Source organism: Oxyura jamaicensis, chromosome 10 (genome assembly GCF_011077185.1).
Source record: "Oxyura jamaicensis isolate SHBP4307 breed ruddy duck chromosome 10, BPBGC_Ojam_1.0, whole genome shotgun sequence".
Taxonomy (NCBI): domain Eukaryota; kingdom Metazoa; phylum Chordata; class Aves; order Anseriformes; family Anatidae; genus Oxyura; species Oxyura jamaicensis.
In genome coordinates, this window is record NC_048902.1 from 10,406,809 (window position 1) to 10,425,518 (window position 18,710).

At 46.5% G+C, this 18,710-nt stretch overlaps 1 protein-coding gene across 4 annotated transcripts in view; it reads left to right on the forward strand.

Moving 5' to 3' along the window:
- Window positions 1–18,710, forward strand: part of MYO9A (myosin IXA) — a 194,739-nt gene that overhangs the window by 172,284 nt on the left and 3,745 nt on the right. For 3 of the 4 annotated variants that reach the window (XM_035335640.1, XM_035335641.1, XM_035335642.1), the window contains exons 28-41: window positions 3,213–3,325; window positions 3,754–3,911; window positions 5,001–5,224; window positions 5,719–5,835; window positions 6,526–6,714; window positions 7,687–7,734; window positions 8,236–8,347; window positions 9,203–9,264; window positions 12,023–12,215; window positions 12,663–12,791; window positions 13,581–13,686; window positions 13,800–13,931; window positions 15,194–15,317; window positions 16,379–16,432. In XM_035335640.1, coding sequence (XP_035191531.1) covers window positions 3,213–3,325; window positions 3,754–3,911; window positions 5,001–5,224; window positions 5,719–5,835; window positions 6,526–6,714; window positions 7,687–7,734; window positions 8,236–8,347; window positions 9,203–9,264; window positions 12,023–12,215; window positions 12,663–12,791; window positions 13,581–13,686; window positions 13,800–13,931; window positions 15,194–15,317; window positions 16,379–16,432 — 1,761 coding nt within the window. The remainder of the gene's footprint in view (window positions 1–3,212; window positions 3,326–3,753; window positions 3,912–5,000; window positions 5,225–5,718; window positions 5,836–6,525; window positions 6,715–7,686; window positions 7,735–8,235; window positions 8,348–9,202; window positions 9,265–12,022; window positions 12,216–12,662; window positions 12,792–13,580; window positions 13,687–13,799; window positions 13,932–15,193; window positions 15,318–16,378; window positions 16,433–18,710) is intronic. The other variant, XM_035335643.1, reaches the window with a different exon arrangement.

An 18,710-nucleotide genomic window follows, 5' to 3' on the forward strand; every position in this document is an offset into this window, starting at 1 on the left:
TGTCACCAGCTGGTACTTGCAGGCCCACCAGAGACTGATGCTCCTGACCTAAGTGCGGGGTAGCCCAGAGCATCTTCAGCCAGAGCTGAAGTCCAAGGTGCACCAGTATACAAGTTGGCTGCTTAAGGTACAGTTATCTGCAAAGAGCTGACGTGTCTTTAAGGATAAAGTGCTTCCTGACGAGACCAAGCTGTCAAAGGTTGCTTGAGTTTTTTGACCAAGGATATACCTGCCTTGCAGTGAGACAAGTACAAGTGGGAGGAATAGCTCCTGGCTGTGGTCAGTGCATATTAATAGTGTCTGTGTTTTGCACCTACGCCTGGAGAACTTCCCTCCAGCAGACAGAAAGAAAGCCTTGGTTAAAGAAACCACACCAGAAATATCTTCTGCATATATTTGCCTTCAGCAAAGGCTCTTAGAGAGGGCCCTGGATAATGAAGTGGTTATATGTTTTGCTCCAACCTCCGTACTAAAGCCATGAATTGACAAACAGCAGCCTGAGTATCTCTGTCATTTGTCACCAACTGATCTCAAACATCCCTGAAGAGCCAGCCATGGAAGAAGAGCTCTTGTCCTCAGCTGTTTAGAGGGAGTGTTGCACTTTAGGAAGCCCTTCAACACAGCACGTAGCACTGCTGCCTGCTGGGGACAAGTCAACTTGCTTGGCCTCTTTCTAGCATGGGCAAGCAAAATAGAGGTTGTTCTTTCAGAGTTTAAAAAAAAAAAAAAAAAAAAAAAATTGTCCCCTTTTGCTCCATGGCATGACTACGGACCCCCTGGATATCGTGGTTTGCACGCACATGGTGTTTTGTGGTGTTCCCTGCATGGAGGAGGGCTTGTCTTGGGAGCTGGGAAGGTTTCCCATCCAGCTGAGGACCTTGCCCTTCACAAATTCTTGGAGGAGTCCCTCAAACAGAAGAGTCTCGTGCCAAAAATGCCTTTGGTCCCTCTTTCAAAGCCTGGAGAGTTTGCAGTGGTAGCAGAGGAAACACTGATCTATAACAGATCAAAGACAGGCAGAGCAGGGAGAGATTGTAGTGGTAATGGCCAGAGGGTGACGGGGAGGTGAGGTCTGGTAGGAAGTCTCATCTCCCCACAAAGCCTGCCTTCAGAGAGAGGCATGCAGTCCCTGAGGCATCTACATGTGATGAAAGTAAGTCCAAAATCTTATCTTTAGTCTTAATGATGAGGCTGTGCGCCACTTCCATCCTGTCACATGCTCTGATGTCAGGGAGCATTTCTTCTCTGCAGTTTTATTCCACACTGGTAAAGATGAGGGCCGTTTTCAGACCCTATCTATTAACATCCAGCAGGCAGTGATGTCCCTGCTGCGTTTTGCTTTATAAAAAGCCCTTTTCAACAGAATTTCACAGAGTTTTTTCCCCTCTCTACCCTGAAATGCATCCCCTTATCTCTCAGACAAGCCAAGGCAATTCTAGGAAACATGCCGAATCGCCTGCACAGAGCAATCACAATGTCCATTACGCCTCTATATTTGAGTACTTCATTGCTTGTATTATTTGGCATCCGGTTATTCCTTAGTTGTTTCATTACCCCAAGTCATTTTAACTTTGGTCTTTGGCTCACAGATATATCCCCTTGATGAAGAACAGGATTATTAGCATGTTTTGATTAATAATAACAAGAAAAAAATGCTTCAGTTTTGTCTAAAAAGTGCGTTACAGATGTTATGTCATGGGGGCAAATATTTTAATAGGGTCACTGGATGGAAATCACTTTCATGGGTTTTGAGGTCCCTTTTTCCTTTGCAAGTCTCCACAGTTTATATGTAATCATCACCTAAATGTAAGAACAACAGGAACAAGAAACCCTTTGATGGTTTAAGCGGCTTTTTCTTTTGCAGTGGCAGTTTTGCCTTGCGTGCTGCCATCTCCTGGCTGGCAGAAAGTTAGTACAGGGGTGAAAAATAATGGGAGACTAAGTGTGGTAAATGTGACTGCCCTGCGGCCCATAATTTATTGAATGTTATATGAAATATTTTTGATGGAGGAAAAGGAAATGCTTAAAAACACGGTGCATTCAGCTGAAACATCTAGGTGAAGGGAAAGCTGAAGAAGAGATCTCCCAAATCATTTCATACAGCCTGATTCCCTGCTTTCCTTGTGCTGAAAGGCTCTCCTCCAAGAGCCAAAATGTATTTATATATATATATATGGCAAGAATATTTCTGGGCTGCGCACTGCCAGGCTGCCTTTGGATGGCTTCCTCCTCCATGCTGGGTAAACAAAGAGAGATTTTAGTAATATTTCCCAAGATAAAAAACGTTGCTCATATAACACAGTGGTGGAGGCTTTGTGAGTGTGTGACGAGAGAGGGACTAAGGTAACATCTCCATTTTTGCTGCCTCTTGGGACGTGCTTTTTGGATAGCAACTGCTAGTCATTAAAATACAGCGTCATGGCTGTGGCCTCTGCAGCCTCTGGAGCAGGAAAGCACCGTCGCTTGCCTTGTCTCCTGCCAAGTGCAAGATAATAGAAATGGTGCAAAACTTATCATTGTATAATGCAGAATAATTTAAAGCCACATTTTTAGAACTTAGTAGATATTATTATTCATGGAACCCTGTTAACATTTGATTATTGCAAATTCCTGTCACCTTTAAAAATGATCCCGGGGCATTTAAAGAGGTGACAAAGGCAGAGAGCCTTTGTATTAAAGCTGCTTAATCTCTTATTTCGTAAGAGTACATTTTAATGTGTCCTTGGCACAAAGATTTATTTTTTTTTCCTTCTGCAAAGTCTCCAATGGAGGCTGATGACAGGCACAAGGTTGAGGTGGGGAACACCACAAATCACTTAAGCGTGACTAACGATCGCGGTAACAGGGCTCTTCTCAGCCAGAGAGCTGGGCAGCCCAGGGCAAGGTGGCTGAGCAGTTCTGCGTGCTTGGTGATGAGGGCCTGTGGCTCAGTGCGCACCGACTTCCAGCATTTGTTGCTACAGGGAGAAGAAGGTTGGACCTCGAGATAGAATTGGAGTAAGAGAAATGCCCTTCTGTTTTAGAAGCCAATGAAATATTTCTGTAGTTGAAGGAGCTGCAGCTAGCTCGACAGGGACATAGATTTTCACCTGTAGGCAGATAGAAATAAAGATTTCATTCATAACAAATGAAATGTCTAATTGTTGCTTAAAGAGTTCTGGAATTCCAAGAACTGTCTCATTTTTGAATGATTCATCCTTGAATTGTTACAGACGGTGCAGCGGTTCACCTCTGGGGAAGGCCAAACAAAACTCCATAAAACCATGTCTCAGGGGGAGATCGGGAAGCTGGCGGCTGCGCAGAAGACCCTGGCCCCGGACGGGAGGTATTGGAACATGGCTGGAGCTGGGGGACGAGTCTACCCCAAGCCCTTTTTGATCTCCTTCACTCTGCTGAGCTGCACCAGTTCCCAGCTTGGTGGTTTTGGCTCAACCAGCCAAAATCAGAATGAGTTACTCGTCACATCTCTTCATATGTGACCACGAACACACCCAGTTAGAAGGGGTAATAAAGTTCATGTCACAACAAAGTTTTGAAGCCATATGCCAGGCATCCCATCCCAAACCACCCAACAGCAACATGAAACGTGGAGTTTCCTGCATTTCCTGGGGACAAATAGTCTGGTTTTTCTGTTAGCAGTTGTACAGATTTAGCTCCTACTAAAAGGATGTGAAGGTCTGGGACACTTTAGGTAGTTTTGGCTTGAAGGACACTTTCCCAATTAAGGCAGTTCTTTCCACAAATTATTTCCAGGCCTCAACGAGCCAAGATGAGATTTTGGGTTAAGGGAAAGCAGGGGGAGAAGAAGACCCCTCGGGAGAAGCTTGCTACACAGTCTGAGCTTCTGGAGCTGTACGCGGAGCAAGAAGCACCCAACAGAGAGGTGATTTCTGGCTTGCAGCTTGGTGAAGGTGAGTGCTGGGCGAGCACGCAGCAGGGTCACCTGTGTTGTAAGGGACAGAGAAATTGCATTTGCTGTTATGGCAGAGATAAAATGTGTAGCTGTTTTAAGCCTGCACTACCTTTAAGTGTAGCCCAGTATATGGTGGCTTGGGTTAAGTTATAGAACCGATAAGTTCATTTATCTGTAGGGTTGGGATACCTGTAAATTAGAATACCATGTATGATCGTGCGGTCTAGCTGAGGATGGTGTAGGAGAATGAGTTGGAAAACTGCACAAATAGAAATGATGAGCTGGTTCACTTCTCTTGCCTTCATGGGTGACACGAGCACAAAACAGCAGCAAGGAAGTTAGATGCTAGGGCACAAAATGGGTCTGGAGGAATTCAGAAAACATTCAGAAAAGATAGTGTGCGGCAAACCAAACAAATACTATTTCTTACAAAATTTCTATGAAGTTTTACAAGTAGGGATTGTCACTTTGTTCTGGGAGGCAGGGGACGAGGACAGAGGACAAACTCTTCTCCACAACCCCCTGAAGCCAGCTGTGTGCTGTCACCAGCACCTTCCATCTTCCACTGTGGAGCTAATCCTCCAGGCAGCCGTCTGGACACCAACAGATGTTTCCCCTCTTGATAGAGGAAGTAACCAATGGAGAAGTGACATTTAATCTTCCTATAAGCACTGCACAGTACTTTTCTCCTCTGCAGGTTTATTCCGAAGCCTGTCTCCTTATTTTAGTGACAGGACTATTATTCCTTTGTGCTACCTTCCCGTCTTGCTGCCGGTGCAGCTCTGGGACGTGACACTAGATTTTTTACTTACTGAGAATTCATTTGGAGCCACAAAATTTTATTATTACCAGAGAACAAACCCTACTTCTCTTTCACACCATGCATGGAACATGGGGAAAAAGCGTTTTTATTGCTTACAGCTTCATCTCACCTAATTCAGGGGATGCTGAAAAGCAAAACATATTGCAGAGCTTCAGTGAAATCAAATACCAAACAAACATTGCTACAGCATTTTTGGTCAGGCAGAGAGCAAGTTAACTAACCTGCATTTTGTACTTTTTCTTCTTTATTAATTACCACCCGTAGAGTTGGGTCCTCACCATCTGACACCCCCCCGGAGTCCTGAGCTGTCAGGAATCTACCGGAGGGAATTTAAGGAGAACAAGGAGCCCTCTCCCAAAGTGAAACGCAAGCGCAGTGTCAAAATCAGCAACGTGGCTCTGGAGCCCGTGCAATGGCAGAATGACTCCCTGCAGATCATAACCAGTGCTAGCGACCTGAAGAGCATGGATGAGTTTCTCCTGAAAAAGGTAATGCCTGTCATTGCTGCTCCAGCTAAATCATCAGAGAGCGGATGGAGGCAACAAAACAGTGTTATCTTGAAGGCAGCAAGGTGAAACTTATAATCCACCTAGGAGAGAGCTTTAGTTGCACTCCCAAAACTGCGAAGAGTGCACAGTGTGCACTAGGGCAGGCTTGGGAAAAAAGATGGGCGCACTGTGCACGCACAGCATGGTCGTTTTATGGGAGCACGGCAGCTTTGGTACTTACACTGCTTTGAGCAACCCCTGGTGGCATCAGAAATGGGTGACCCAAGAGGGCAAAAGCTGAAGGCTCCAGGGAAGCATTCATGTTTTTATGTGCTAAGTTTGCATGCAGGAGAAACTGCCTCGTAGACACATGTAGTTATTAACATCAACTGCCCGTGGTGGAGCAGCTGCTCATTTAGTAGTGCTCCACCTAATGCAGTGCTCTGCCACAGCACAATCACATTGCTGCGTAACACCTTTTTGTTTCTTCCCAGATGAATGAGCTGGATAATGAGGACAGCAAGAAAGACACGCTGGTGGATGTAGTGTTCAAGAAAGCGCTGAAGGAATTCCGACAAAACATCTTCAGCTTTTACTCCTCAGCGTTAGCGGTAAGTGCCTGGACAGCAGGTAGGAACTTCCACCTCCGGGAGAAATGAGATGCTGTGAGTCCTGGTGGTAGAGATGTTGCTGAGCCTTATTCCTGGTCTCCTTATCCCAAAGGGAGGATGCTTTTCCTTTGTATTCAGTCCCACAAAGCTGTAAACTTGGACTAATGCTTCCTCATTAGCCAGCTCTCAGTATACTTTGAGAAGAGATTTCAAGTCCCTTCAGTACAGCTTGCTCTCAGTCAAAGGGAGATGACAATAAGTCAATAAACTCCCGTTTGCCACCCAACTTGTCTGGAAACCTGTGGGTTAAAGTTGTGAGTTGTGAACATCTGAGGAACGTGGTGCTCTGCTCTTCTGCTGCTCTGAATCCTAGCAGTGATTGCTGAGCCAAGCCATTTTATTGTCCAGATTGTGTGAAAAGTTCCCTCTGTGGTAATATTTGATCTGTCATTTGACGTGGCTTACAGCAGCTGCCTAGATTTCTGTCCTTATGCTCTGTGTGCTGAGAAGCCACCCTGACAAAGGTCACGAAACAACTCTCCATTAAATATTTTTTTCTTTCTTTTAATCATAATTGTATTTTCCCCAAGCAGTTGGAAGCCAGTCAAGCTAAAATAATTGTCTGGAGCAAAGGAGGCAGTTTGATGTGTATAAAAATCCCTTTTCTTTTTGCTTCTGTTTCCACAAAAGATGGATGATGGGAAAAGCATCCGCTATAAGGACCTGTACGCCTTATTTGAGCAGATCCTTGAGAAGACCATGAGGCTTGAACAGAGGGACTGGAGTGAGTCTCCAGTGAAAGTCTGGGTCAATACCTTCAAAGTCTTCCTGGATGAATATATGATAGAGTACAAACCCCTGGACTACACCGCAGTGAAGGTAGACAGCATTTTCTCAAGGTCCTTGAAGATTTGTGAGCTCTCTTTCTGTGGGGCTGTGCTCTGTGCACCTTAAAGTCTGTTGTCTTCTCTCCTTTTGTAAGATGGAGTGGACAACATAAGACAGCACAAGAGGAATGAGTCGTTGGTTGTGTTTCACTGGGCTCAGCAAGCCTGAGCTCACATCTGGGTCGAGCTGGGTCTTGGCCACTGCCAACATGTGGACTTTGTCTCCAGGGCAAATCTGCAACCATCTCTGGATGGTCAGAAAGGCAGCTCCAGTCTTTGAGGGATGCATTAAAGCATCATCTTGTTTCTCTAAGAGATGTTGTGCTTTCCTAGTCTCTTGAGCATTTCCCAAGTGACCACATACATCCCTCTTGGTCTGGTGGCAGGAGCAGGCTATGTGGTAGTGACAGTCCTCAGGGTCTAGGTGCAGTTGGTCGAGTAGTCGGAGCTCACATTGTCTGTTACAAACCTGAGCTCCTCACTTTCTTCTCCCTGCTGTCTGCAGGGACCACCCCTGGGTCTCAGGCTGGGCTTGGGAGATGGTGTTTCTTGTGGAGCAGGGAAAGCAAATATCCCATTCTCCAGCTCTTCTGCTGCGAGTCCTCCCCAGGCTCTCTGCACAGGATTTCTTCTGAGCAGGCTGAGCATCAGCTCCGGCTGCAGTGCTGTGCCCTTGGGTGTCTTGCCTGAGATCGGAGAGCTTTAGGTCACAGGTGCTGGACTTGGAGCTGGAGTGGCAGCTAATCCCAGCTCTGAGATGGAGATGGTGACAGTTGGCCAGAGGATTTCTGAACACCGGGCGGTCAGTTGCAGTAGGAGCATTTCTTGGAGTGGTTTTCATGGGGCCGCAGGTGCACTGGAGGATGGGGCTGGAAAGAGGTAGAAAAAGTTAGATACGGGACCTCTGCAGGCTTTACTTGTGGGAATTGCCCATAAATACGCTTGACTGTCTTTTTAATACCAGGTGCCAAAAACGGAACGAAAAAAGAGGAGGAAAAAAGAAGCGGATGTGGTGAGTTGAGCACTCTGGGCCTGTGCATTAAAGAATTAATGTCCCACATCAGTCAAGACAGTAAATATAATATCAGGAATTATTATAGAAGAACTGGGAATTAAGCAGAAAGTGTTGCTCTGGGTTACTTTGTAAACTTAGCACGTATCTTACGTCTCTGACAGAGTTTTTGTCCTGAAGGATATAATAGCACTGGGAAAGATGCAGAGCAAAAAGGGGCAGTGGATGCACAGAAGTGCTTTTCAACAGGGAGAGGTTGACCTGTCAACCACAGTCAAATGCAGCTGGTTTCTAATGTGCTTAAAAGAAGGTTTGTTTCCTATGCAGGCAGGATTTCTGTCTGAGCTGTCCACAGGGTTATTGGTCCAAAAAGGAAACACAAATAGCAGACTGGTTCTATGTAAAAGCCCACACTGGAGAGCAGGCCATGTCAGGCTCCCTGTTTTGCAGCAGTCTCTGCATCCAGCTCTTTCTCTCACCACTGAATCTTTTTCATCACAGGTGGAAGAGCACAATGGGCACATTTTTAAGGCGACCCAGTACAGCATCCCCACCTACTGTGAATATTGTTCTTCCTTGATCTGGATAATGGACAGGGCTTCTGTTTGTAAATGTAAGCATGCTCCATTTGCTTTTTTTTTCATGTGTTTCTGTTACAGTCCTGGGGTTCTGGGCTCTGAAAGGTGTTTGCTACTGTTTCCTATAACCCCAGTTTCAAATATTTGGGATTTTTCACATTAGAACAGCTTTTGAGACAAACCTTAAGGATTTCTGAAGTCCACTGGTAAGTTCATGCTGGCATTCCTTCCAGAACTTACATTATGGTTCAAACCACATTTAAGTTGTGCTTTCAGAAGGGATGGTAAAGAGAGTCTGTGGCAGGTATGGCAAACGTACCCCATGGCTTCAGCCTGTGGGATGGATGCTGTGATTCTTGTGACCATCACAAGTTCATTGGGCTTAGACCATTTGACCTCTGTGTACTTGGACTTTTGGGGAGCCCAGAAAAGTGGAGGAGGAACAGACAAGGTTGAGACATTTTTTTTAATTTTATTTTTTTTTCAATGATTCTCTTATTAGGTTGAGAATACCAGCCCTGTGGTGCTTCAGGCTGGTATCCAGTGTAGGAAGAATACAAATTAGGTGCTCTTTCCAACCTCTGAGTTATGTCCATGTCTAATAGCTCAGAGTGACTCATGGTCTATTTTCTGAGTTGATCTATCAGGTTGTGTTTTTTTTTTTTTTTTTTTTTTTTTTTTTTAATGTTTCAGGGACTTAAAAATGGGGCCTTTAAAATTAAAGGCTTCTTTTTTTTGCTGTTTTTTGAGTCAGTCTAATATAGACTTGGCCCCTGAAGAATGCAAATTCAACATGCTTTTGACATGCACAAATCCTAAGAGCTACTTAATTCACATTTGTGCAGAGGTCTGAAGTTTTGAATTATTAAAAACTATTTTTTTTGTTGCAGTATGTAAATATGCTTGTCACAAGAAGTGCTGTCTTAAAACCACGACCAAGTGCTCCAAAAAGGTAAGTTTCTCTCATTCCTTTTCTCTCATTAAATACCTCTCTGACTGTCATCCCAATCTTTTTTAGCCTTTTTTTTAACAAATGCTTACGAGCACAGAACTCAGTACGATGCTGGCAATAACCCTTCATCGAGAGAAGGTTGGGCTGGAGCTCCCTGGAGGTTTCTCCAGCTACTGCTTCTGTGACTGCTTATATTTCAGTAGTAATACAGAGATGCATCAAGATAGACATCTGTCCAGTCATGCAGCACATCTTGCAGTGGTGTTCCTGGCTTGTAACCATGCTGAATAATTGAAAGCTGCCTCATTTTATAGCTTTCGAGTACTTCAAAATGTGGTTGGTATCAAAATATAACATTTTTGAACAGAGTCAGTGCTACACAGAGAACTCTCAATGTCTAGCACATTTCATGGTGTGCAATTTTTTCATTCTGTGGTGCTGCAGTTTTGGCTGCCATGGTTTTATGTTTATTCTTGGAAGGTCAGGGTGCTCCCCTGTGGCCAGTGGGGTTCTTGCAACCCGCAGCCAGAAACACAACCCTCTGCAGCACCCCCAGCCTGGGTTTTGCAAGGCTGAAGCCTTTGTTCCCAGTACAAAAGGCAAAAATACAGGTTGTTCTTCACCCTGCTGCTCCCTGATAGGGCTCCCCGCACAGTCCCCAAACAGCCACCGCACTGCAGTTGAGGATGGGGACAGCGAGAGGAGAAGGGTGGGTGGATGGTGCTGAAGCACTTACTCTGCTCATTAGAGGTGAATTAAGTATTGTTTACCACATACAAGGGTATATTTGACAGTGAATGAATGCAGCAGGTCGCCCCAGCTAACAATGAGTCATCAAGCTTTCTTTTTTTGTTTTGAATAGTTTATTTTGCGCTGCATATGCCCCCAAAATAATAATGCAGGCAGGATAATAATGTGTGCAAAGCTTTATCAGACCCTAAGAGGCTTCTCAGGTGTACAGCCTCCATAAAGCCTTATGATTACATTTTTCCCAAGGAATAATCTGAATATATATATATATATATGTGCATATATATATATGTATGTATATATGAATATATTTGCTTTGATACAATATTTCTTCTGCAATTTCTCCCTTTCTGGCAGTCCATCTTTGTAAGAGTTGGCAATGGGTTCTCTGAGGTTTTGTTCTACAAATCTGTGAAGTTTAATGAGATCACTGTTTTTTTCAAAGACATTGCCTTGCATATTTTTAGACCTTTTGCATCTGTGATTTGAGATCTGAACAACTGAGCCTCCTCCTTACAGGAAGGAGACCTTTAGGCTTTGCTAGATGCCACTACTTCACAGGCTGGTCCTCATGCTCTTGGGTCTGCAGTCCAAGCCCAGCACCTTGGCCATGGTTCCATGACACCCACCCAGAAATGGAGCAGGAAGGGAGTTGAGGCCATGAAAATTTTGCAGGACATTAGGGGAATTTTTCAGGAAAATAGCACTACTTGAAGTGAGTTTCTTATTTAAATGTTGTGAAAGAGATACTGATGTATTTGCCTAAGTTGATCTTTCAGTCCTTTTTTGTTCCTCTCCATGAAAAATGAAACCTAAAAATAATCGCAGCTCTAAATGGTTGCTCAGAGGTGCTTGGAACCTTCTCATTTCATTTTTTCTTTTTTTTTTTTTTTTTTTTTTTTCTGCACAAGAAAGTTTTTGTGCTGTCCACGAGGAAATAAATTTACAGTGTCTCCATTTGAGCAGTTTGAGGTCATCCTGTAGGAAGGCTCTGGCTTGTCTGTGCTTGGTGCATTAATGTTTTTAAGGTTGTTTTCAGCAACAGAGTGCCACAGACTGTGTATTATGCTTTAAGAAGGATGTCTTTGTTTTCCGGCAACGGCTGATTTTGTAACTGCCTTCTAACCTTGTCCCGGAGTGGTTCTGTTTCTTCAGATTTACAGTGGTGAGCTTGAGCAAATGCTGAGCTCATCTCTCCTGGTGGACGTGGAACTGCTTTTGCCCTTGCTTTGTCCATGTCTCTGAGTTAGTTGACTTCCCACTGGAGTGAAGTAGCCTGCAGCATTTGTGGTGTCACATCTCATGGTGGTGGGCTGGTAGAAGAGCAGACTATGAATTTCAGCTGGTAGCTGGGACTAGATGTTCCCCACTTGCTTCCTGGGAGCGTTTTTCCTGTAAAGCATACTGTGGTCATCTTTCTCACATCATCTCATGAGGTTGATAATGTTTTCTTTGACAAAAGGATGACACTGAATGGGAAAAGCAAAGGTGTGGGAAAAGCAAAGGTGTGGGAGTGGTTGTAAGAGGAGCTGTGACCTGTTTCAGGGTCATCTTGCTCATCGCTGCATTGCAGCGTGTGCTGTCTGACATTCCCTTTGCTGGGACTGGGTATTTGTGTCAAAATTTTGTTAGGTCTGCTTTGTGCATCATCTTCAGGTGGTGAAGGCATTCCTGGAGATGGTGCCGGAGGGGCAGGAGGTGAGAGGACAATGCCCAGCTGCTAAGAACACTGTAACCACTGTGTGGTGGTTAAACAAAGAAAACCCAAATGTTTATGACTTCAGGTGCATGCCCAGCGTCTGATTTTGTGTTGCAAGCCGGGACTGTGCACATTTATGAGGCTGCTGGTAATAGCAAAACATCAGGTTGATGTTAAGGTCCAGGGGTGTCTTGTCCTCCTTTGCTTGTGACTTGCAGGTAAACTGGATGGTTTGAAACAGCCTGAACATTGACACATTGCTTTCTGGAAGGAATTCAGGCCCTTTTGCATTTTTCTCTTCCCTGTCAGTATGATCCCGAGCTCTCGTCTCGGCAGTTTGGCGTGGAGCTCTCCCGGCTGACCAGCGAGGAGCGAGCTGTGCCAGTGCTGGTGGAGAAGCTGATCAACTACATAGAAATGCATGGGCTGTACACAGAGGGCATTTACAGAAAATCAGGGTCCACCAACAAGATCAAGGAGCTGCGGCAAGGACTCGATACAGGTAAAAGGGAAAAAAGACAGAAGAAGAAAAATCTCTGCCCCAGCAAGGTTTGGTGTAAGCAAGTGTTGCTTTCACATCTCCAACCAAGTGCTCAAACCAAAATCTGTTTTAGAGTCACTGGCTTGTTCTTTTTGGGTGCAACACAGAAAAAAATATATATAGTTGAGGGAAAACTCTGTTTTAGAAATGGTGCCAGCAAGAAAAGAAATCCTGATCCCACCCAAGGTTCCTTGCCTTGGAAAATGTGTTTTCCTCTAGTCTTAACTTGTAAAGCTGAAATCAGATGCCAGATTTCCTGCTGCTGAATGCAGTGTGGTGGTACATAGATGCTTTCTGTCATAGAGGTATAGCTTGTCCACACACTGGCTTCACTTACAGCTTAATATTGATCATTGTCTCTTGTTTTTATGCCTTCTTCTCAATACGCTGCTGAACCCCAACCAACAGACATTGATAATGTGAATTTAGATGACTACAACATCCACGTCATTGCCAGTGTCTTCAAGCAGTGGCTCCGAGACTTGCCCAACCCTCTCATGACGTTTGAGCTGTACGAGGAGTTTCTGCGGGCGATGGGTAAGGAACATCCTCTGCCACAGAAAGAGAGTAGATTTAGACTGGGTATAAGAAAGAAATTTTTCTCTCTGGGCAACATCTTCCCAGGTCTCATCACCCTCAAAGAAGTTGTGGAGCCCCCCCCCCATCCCTGGAGGTGTTCAAGGATGGGACTTTGGGCAACCTGCTCTAGTGGGAGGTGTCCGTGCCCATGGTGAGGCATTGGATAAGATCTTTAAATGACAGATCATCTCCAGATCATCAGTTCTTAAGGGAAATGTCAGCTGCTTTATGTGTCTATCTCTTTACTTGCTCTTCAGTCCCAAAGCATCTGATTTTACCCAGTCTTATTTGTCCAGTTTCAAAGTCTGTTTTTTGCTGTAAGGGTTTTTTTGTTTTGTTTTTACTCAGAGCCACAGGCAGTTCAGCCCTGTGTTTGGTAGCATCCGTTTCTATCAGAGTTCAGCAGATTTCAACCTGCTCTCCAGGTCTGTCTTTTCAATGGTGATAGTAAGCATGAAGAATGTACCATTTTAAACAGGAGAAAGAAATAGAAGCATATTATTTTTAGCAGTACAGTATACTTTCCAGCTCCCAGCTGTAACAAACAACCCTTTCAAAAAAGTAAATAAAGCAGTGTGTCTGAGAGCGTGCCAAGTGCGAGGAGGGCAGAGAGAGCCTGCTGAGAGAGGAATGAGGGGGAAGAGAGCCCTTGCTGCAGCCCCATGGCTTGGAGATGTCTTGCTGGTGGTGGGTGCTGCAGTGAAGATTCCAGCAGTGCCTGTGACAAGGCTGGTGTGTTCTCTGCAGGCCTGCAGGAGAGGAAGGAGACGGTGCGGGGAGTCTACTCGGTCATTGACCAGCTCTCCCGCACCCATCTGAGCACCTTGGAGCGCCTCATCTTCCACCTCGTCAGGTACACGGGACCGGCGGGGAGGCTGCAGCTCCTTGCTGCCAGTGGTAGAGGCAAAGGAGCTGCCTTCATCCCTGTCTTCTCTAGTAATCCTTGTATTTATTTTATTTTTTTAGGATTGCCCTCCAGGAAGAGACCAACCGAATGTCAGCTAACGCCTTGGCCATCGTCTTCGCTCCCTGCATCCTCCGCTGCCCTGACACGACGGACCCGCTGCAGAGCGTTCAGGACATCAGTAAAACAACCACGTAAGGATGTGGCGCTGGGCAGGATGGTCCAGCTCCTGCTCTGTGACCATGGCCACGTCACCACTTACGACTCAATAACCTTCAGTACCGTCAGATGGCTCAAAAATAGAGAGCTTTAGCCTGGAAGTGACAAACACTGTACAGCTTTGCATATTAACTGCATCTTGAGGAAGTACTTAATGTTTTCTCAACAGCCAGGCGGTGGTTAATGGGGATTATTAAGGAAGGGAGGATCCACCAGAGCAGATCAACTCGCTCTCCTGGATTTTAAAACATGCTCTCTGCACCTTTCATGCCCAGCAGAATAAGTGGAGTTTGTGCTGTTGTGGTTAATCTCATTTAACAACTAAGTCTTTATTCTTACTTAATTTGCTGGGATTTATTGTTTGCTTGTTTGTGGCTGGGATTTTTTTGAGGAAAATATGAGGTTTTTTAGTAGGCAGCAATACTATATACTTAGATTTCTTTAAGGTGTTTGATTGCAAACGTTTTACAAAAAGTAAAGCACTTGTACAGATTCAGTCTGGCTCACTAAATAGATTTAAAAATGGGTAATGGAGACATCTGAGATGAACTGTAGTGGGAAACTATCCAGTGAAAGGCTGGGCTACTGAAAGAGGTTTTTTGCCTCCAGTAAGTGTATTAAAACTGTTGAAGACCAGAATGTGCTTGGAAACCCACCTCATAGGACCCTTTTTGGCCTTAAATACCAAAAACATTCCCACTAGACTCCCCTGCCTACCTCTGAATGAGTTTGAATAAATCTCCTAAACTTGTCCCAGCAAGGGATTTCATTGTACTTCCTCTTGTAGACTTCAGCTATAGCACATCCTCTAATTTTATTACGTGGAAAGATTTTTTTTTCCCCAAACACGATCCCAACAGCATTAAAAAGTCGGCTCAGACAGCTAAATGAGCTTGTGTTGCTGCGTTACTGTCTCAGCTGCATGCAAACAAGTCTGTGTGCATCTGCAGCTCAGAAGCAACCTACCTTTCACAGGTTTGCATCCTCCTCTCCTTGTCCCATCCCCCCCTTCCCAGGGCAGGAGTTTCTCTGCTTCAACCCTTGAGGGTCTTTAATTCCCCTAGTACAAGTTCCTTGGTCCATCTGAAGTCCTTTACCACCCTTTTTAGGGAATTTCCTTGGGTTTTTCCATCCTTGCGCACTGGAGCTCTCAAGCAAGGCAGATCTTTGTGCCAGGCAGGGGCAGCTCAAATGAAATCCATTCCGACACCAATTATGTCTTTTCTTTACCCCCCAGCTGCGTAGAACTAATTGTCATCGAGCAGATGAACAAATACAAGGCTCGTCTCAAGGACATCAACAGCCTGGAGTTCGCTGAGAACAAAGCCAAGAGCCGCCTGTCCCTGATCCGCAGGTCGATGGTGAGACACTGCGCCCGTCCCTGCTGCTCACAGACTCGTGTCCCCTTCCCTGCTCCAAGGGAATTTGCAGCCAGGAGGAGATCGGGAGTTCCCGTGGTGTGTCCATCACAGCCCCGGAGGATTTCTGTCTTGCTGCAGGGAAAGTCAGACCTCCCTCTGGCTCTGACGCTCTCTTCTCTCCTGTCCTCTCCTTTCACTCAAAGTAACCCTGCCTTACCTCCCCCTGCTTATTCCAGCCTCTCTGCCCCCTCGCACCTGCCAAACCATCCCACCCCAGGCAGCACAGGACCCGTGCCCAGCCCCATGGCAGCTCCCCGGGTTTTCAGGGAATTTTGCAAAAACAAGGGTCCAGCAAAGGCGATGGGAAGTCTGCCAGAAGCCTGAGAGAAGGCACCGTGGAGACGTAGTCACTCGAGCTCACAGGCTCCTGGTTACATTTCAGGCTTTATTTTGCGCACTTGAACAATTGGGTCCTAAGTTGAATCAAGCCTTTGGTTGCCCTCTGCTTACAACCACCTTGCTGTCACCTCATGCACAAACACCAGGGAGACCTGGACAGAAGCAACCCATAACCACGGCCTTGCTTCATCCTCTTTTTGGTGCAGATGAGCTCAATAGTGCTATCAAAACCCAAACCGAGCTCCCCCAAGGCTCCTGAACCATCTCATCGAGCTTCCATGCTTCTGGGGTGAGCGATGGCGGGGTCTGGGTCCGTCTCGCCCCGGCACACCAGCGGGCTGCCGACACGCTATGTTTGGCTTTTTGGCTGTGGGATCAGGACAGCCTTGGCCTGGATTCGTGCTACGGGGCCGAGCTGCCTGCTGTTGCCCTCGGGGCACTTCTGACCACGGGTGCTGCTTCTGGGACTAAACCCAAGCAATTCCCAGAGTCATTTTGCCAAGCTTGGGGCTTGGCCGTGCGCTGGCGCAGATGCAGCAGAGAGCTGCTTCACTCGTCCCGGTTAAAAAAAGACAAAAATGAACAAAAAATGGTTCTTTTGGAGGGCGATGGCATGTGCACTCTAACCTTCTGCTTTCCTTTTCATGTCCTCTCTAATCCAGAAACCCGTACTAATTGCAGTTAGATTTATGAGCATAACCCGCAGTTCAATCCCGGTATGTATTAACTGCACGGTGCTCTGTGCCAGCCGCGTCCCTCCATTGTGTGTGACCGCCGCTCATTCCAGCCCCGTGCCACCGGCCATTGTCCGTGACGTTCCTGTCTTGTCCCTGTGCAGGCGCCTCTCTCGGACCGGCCGGTTCCCACCCAGGAGCAGGAGCGGTCGCATCTGCCGGGCTCCCCCGAGGGCTGCCCTCACCCCTGCATGCAGCTCTATGAAAAGCAGCTTTTGCCCTCACATCTTGTTTTTCTTTAGTGTTTTTGTTTTTCCCATTCTGTGCTTCTCTGACTTTCACTTTCTTTGACTTCCCTTCCATCCACGATTTCTGCTTGGGATGCATTTAGGCACCGTGCCGTGAAGCTGTTGCGTTGGCTACAGTGGGTAAATCCTGCAGGCTGTGGGGATGGCAAGGCATCCACCAAAGGCCTCTAGATGCAAGGCCAGCTGCACCGGGATGGCTGGGACAGCCTAAGATGAATCTGGGGACCCAGCAGCTCCTTATGTCCCCAGCCCTCCCTCACCTCTGTATCCCAGCATGAGCCGCTGCAGTAATGTGCTCCTCAGTGAGACTGTGGTAGACGTAGGATGATAGACACAGACCACGAACACTGCCCTGGGATGAGGGAAGCTTGTGGAGCTATTTCTCTTTACACCACCTTCAGCCCATGATGCTTCTCCTTACCTTTTGTATCCACACTTGTTTGGGGAAAAAGGAGACCTGGGTTTGAACCATGCTACCCTGGACACTGTTTTGCAAGCCCCTGGCTCAGGGGCTTTTGGAGCAAACCCCAGTCTTGGCAGCCACATTAGATACACCAGAAAGCAGTGTTGCTCTCCTCATTTCAGCCCATACAAGCGCTCGGTTGACGCAGGAAAGCCAGCGGCGGAGGCGCAAGCCCTTGTGCTGTGAGCAAACGCACATCCGAGCCACCAGGAAATTTTCCACTCGCGGCAGCCAGGAGAGGAGAGGGCTTTGCTGAAAGCCCACGTGTACGTCGTCACCGCAGCATCCGCTCGCTGCTGACCACCCCGTAGGCAGGGAGAGCAGTACACGAGGTGCTGGGGATCTTTGGGAGCTCAGGGGTTTTTGCTAATAGGATTCAGGTGGCTGTGCCTCAGCTCAGGAGCCCACGTGATGAGGTTGCCATCAGAGCAACGTTGCTCTGGGGCGCAGAAGCTTCTTTGTGGCTGGAGAAAGATATCCCAGGTGCAACACTGGGAGATGAAAGGGTAAAATGGAGCAAATCTCACATCTCAGCACCAAGCAGCAGCATTTGTATGGTGTGGAGAACTTAACAGACACTGCAGATGGAAGAGATGCTCGGCATTGCCTCCCACACGGTCTGTGTCCCATGAACATCGGCACAGGGATGCTTTGCAGCTTGAAGAAAGATCCCTGCTCACATTTCTTTCACCATGTTCTGGGCATGTGCGTTATGAGAAAGACCAAGAGGTGTCCCAGCTACTGTGCTTAGAGAGCCTTACAGGAAGAGAAGATGCATTGCAATGAGCTTGCGAACAGGGCAGGGCACAGCAAGAACTGGAAGGGGAATCTGTATTCACCACCTAAGAAATAAAATGATCGTTTGAAGGACGAGGGCAGCTTTTTAGTGGAGCGGAGGCAAATGATGGGTTTTGCACCTTGCACTGGTGTCCTAAGACCTGGTCAGCTCAGGATCCTGAATTCAGAGAATGAGTTGTGTTCAGTTATGACTCAGTCGCGATTAAAATCTTTCTAACATGTGTGCCCCAGCAGCTTCTCCACAGCATCCTTCATATCCAAAATCAGTATTTTTCTTTTACCCTGTGGAGCAGATCTGTGGAGCTGTTCCTCCAAAGTTAAAGTAGAGTCCAGCTGCATGTGTAATATTCCCCCATCCATGATACCCTTATTTGAGACCATTTTCATAGAAGTCTTAATACTAGTAAAAATACATGATTCCTCAGGGCTCTTCAGCACAGGGGCTGCTGGCATGGCTGCATTAAATCTCCCCTTTACTGCAGGTGGAAGTCAGTAGCTCTGGCACTGCTGCATTTGACAGGTGTCTTGCAGGAGCTTATATTTTTGAAGGATGTTTTCTCTGACCATTTATTTTTGCTGCTCTCCAGCTGGTCCTCACCCAGTTTTCTCATGCAGCCTTTCCTCCCGTTTCCCACCTGGTTAGCAGACCCTCCTCCTCTTCAACCTGCCGTCCCGTAGCACCACTGTGTTCAGTCTCGTGATACCTTCCTGCCAGGGAGGGCGAGCTGCCCAAGAACAGGCAGTGTCCCCG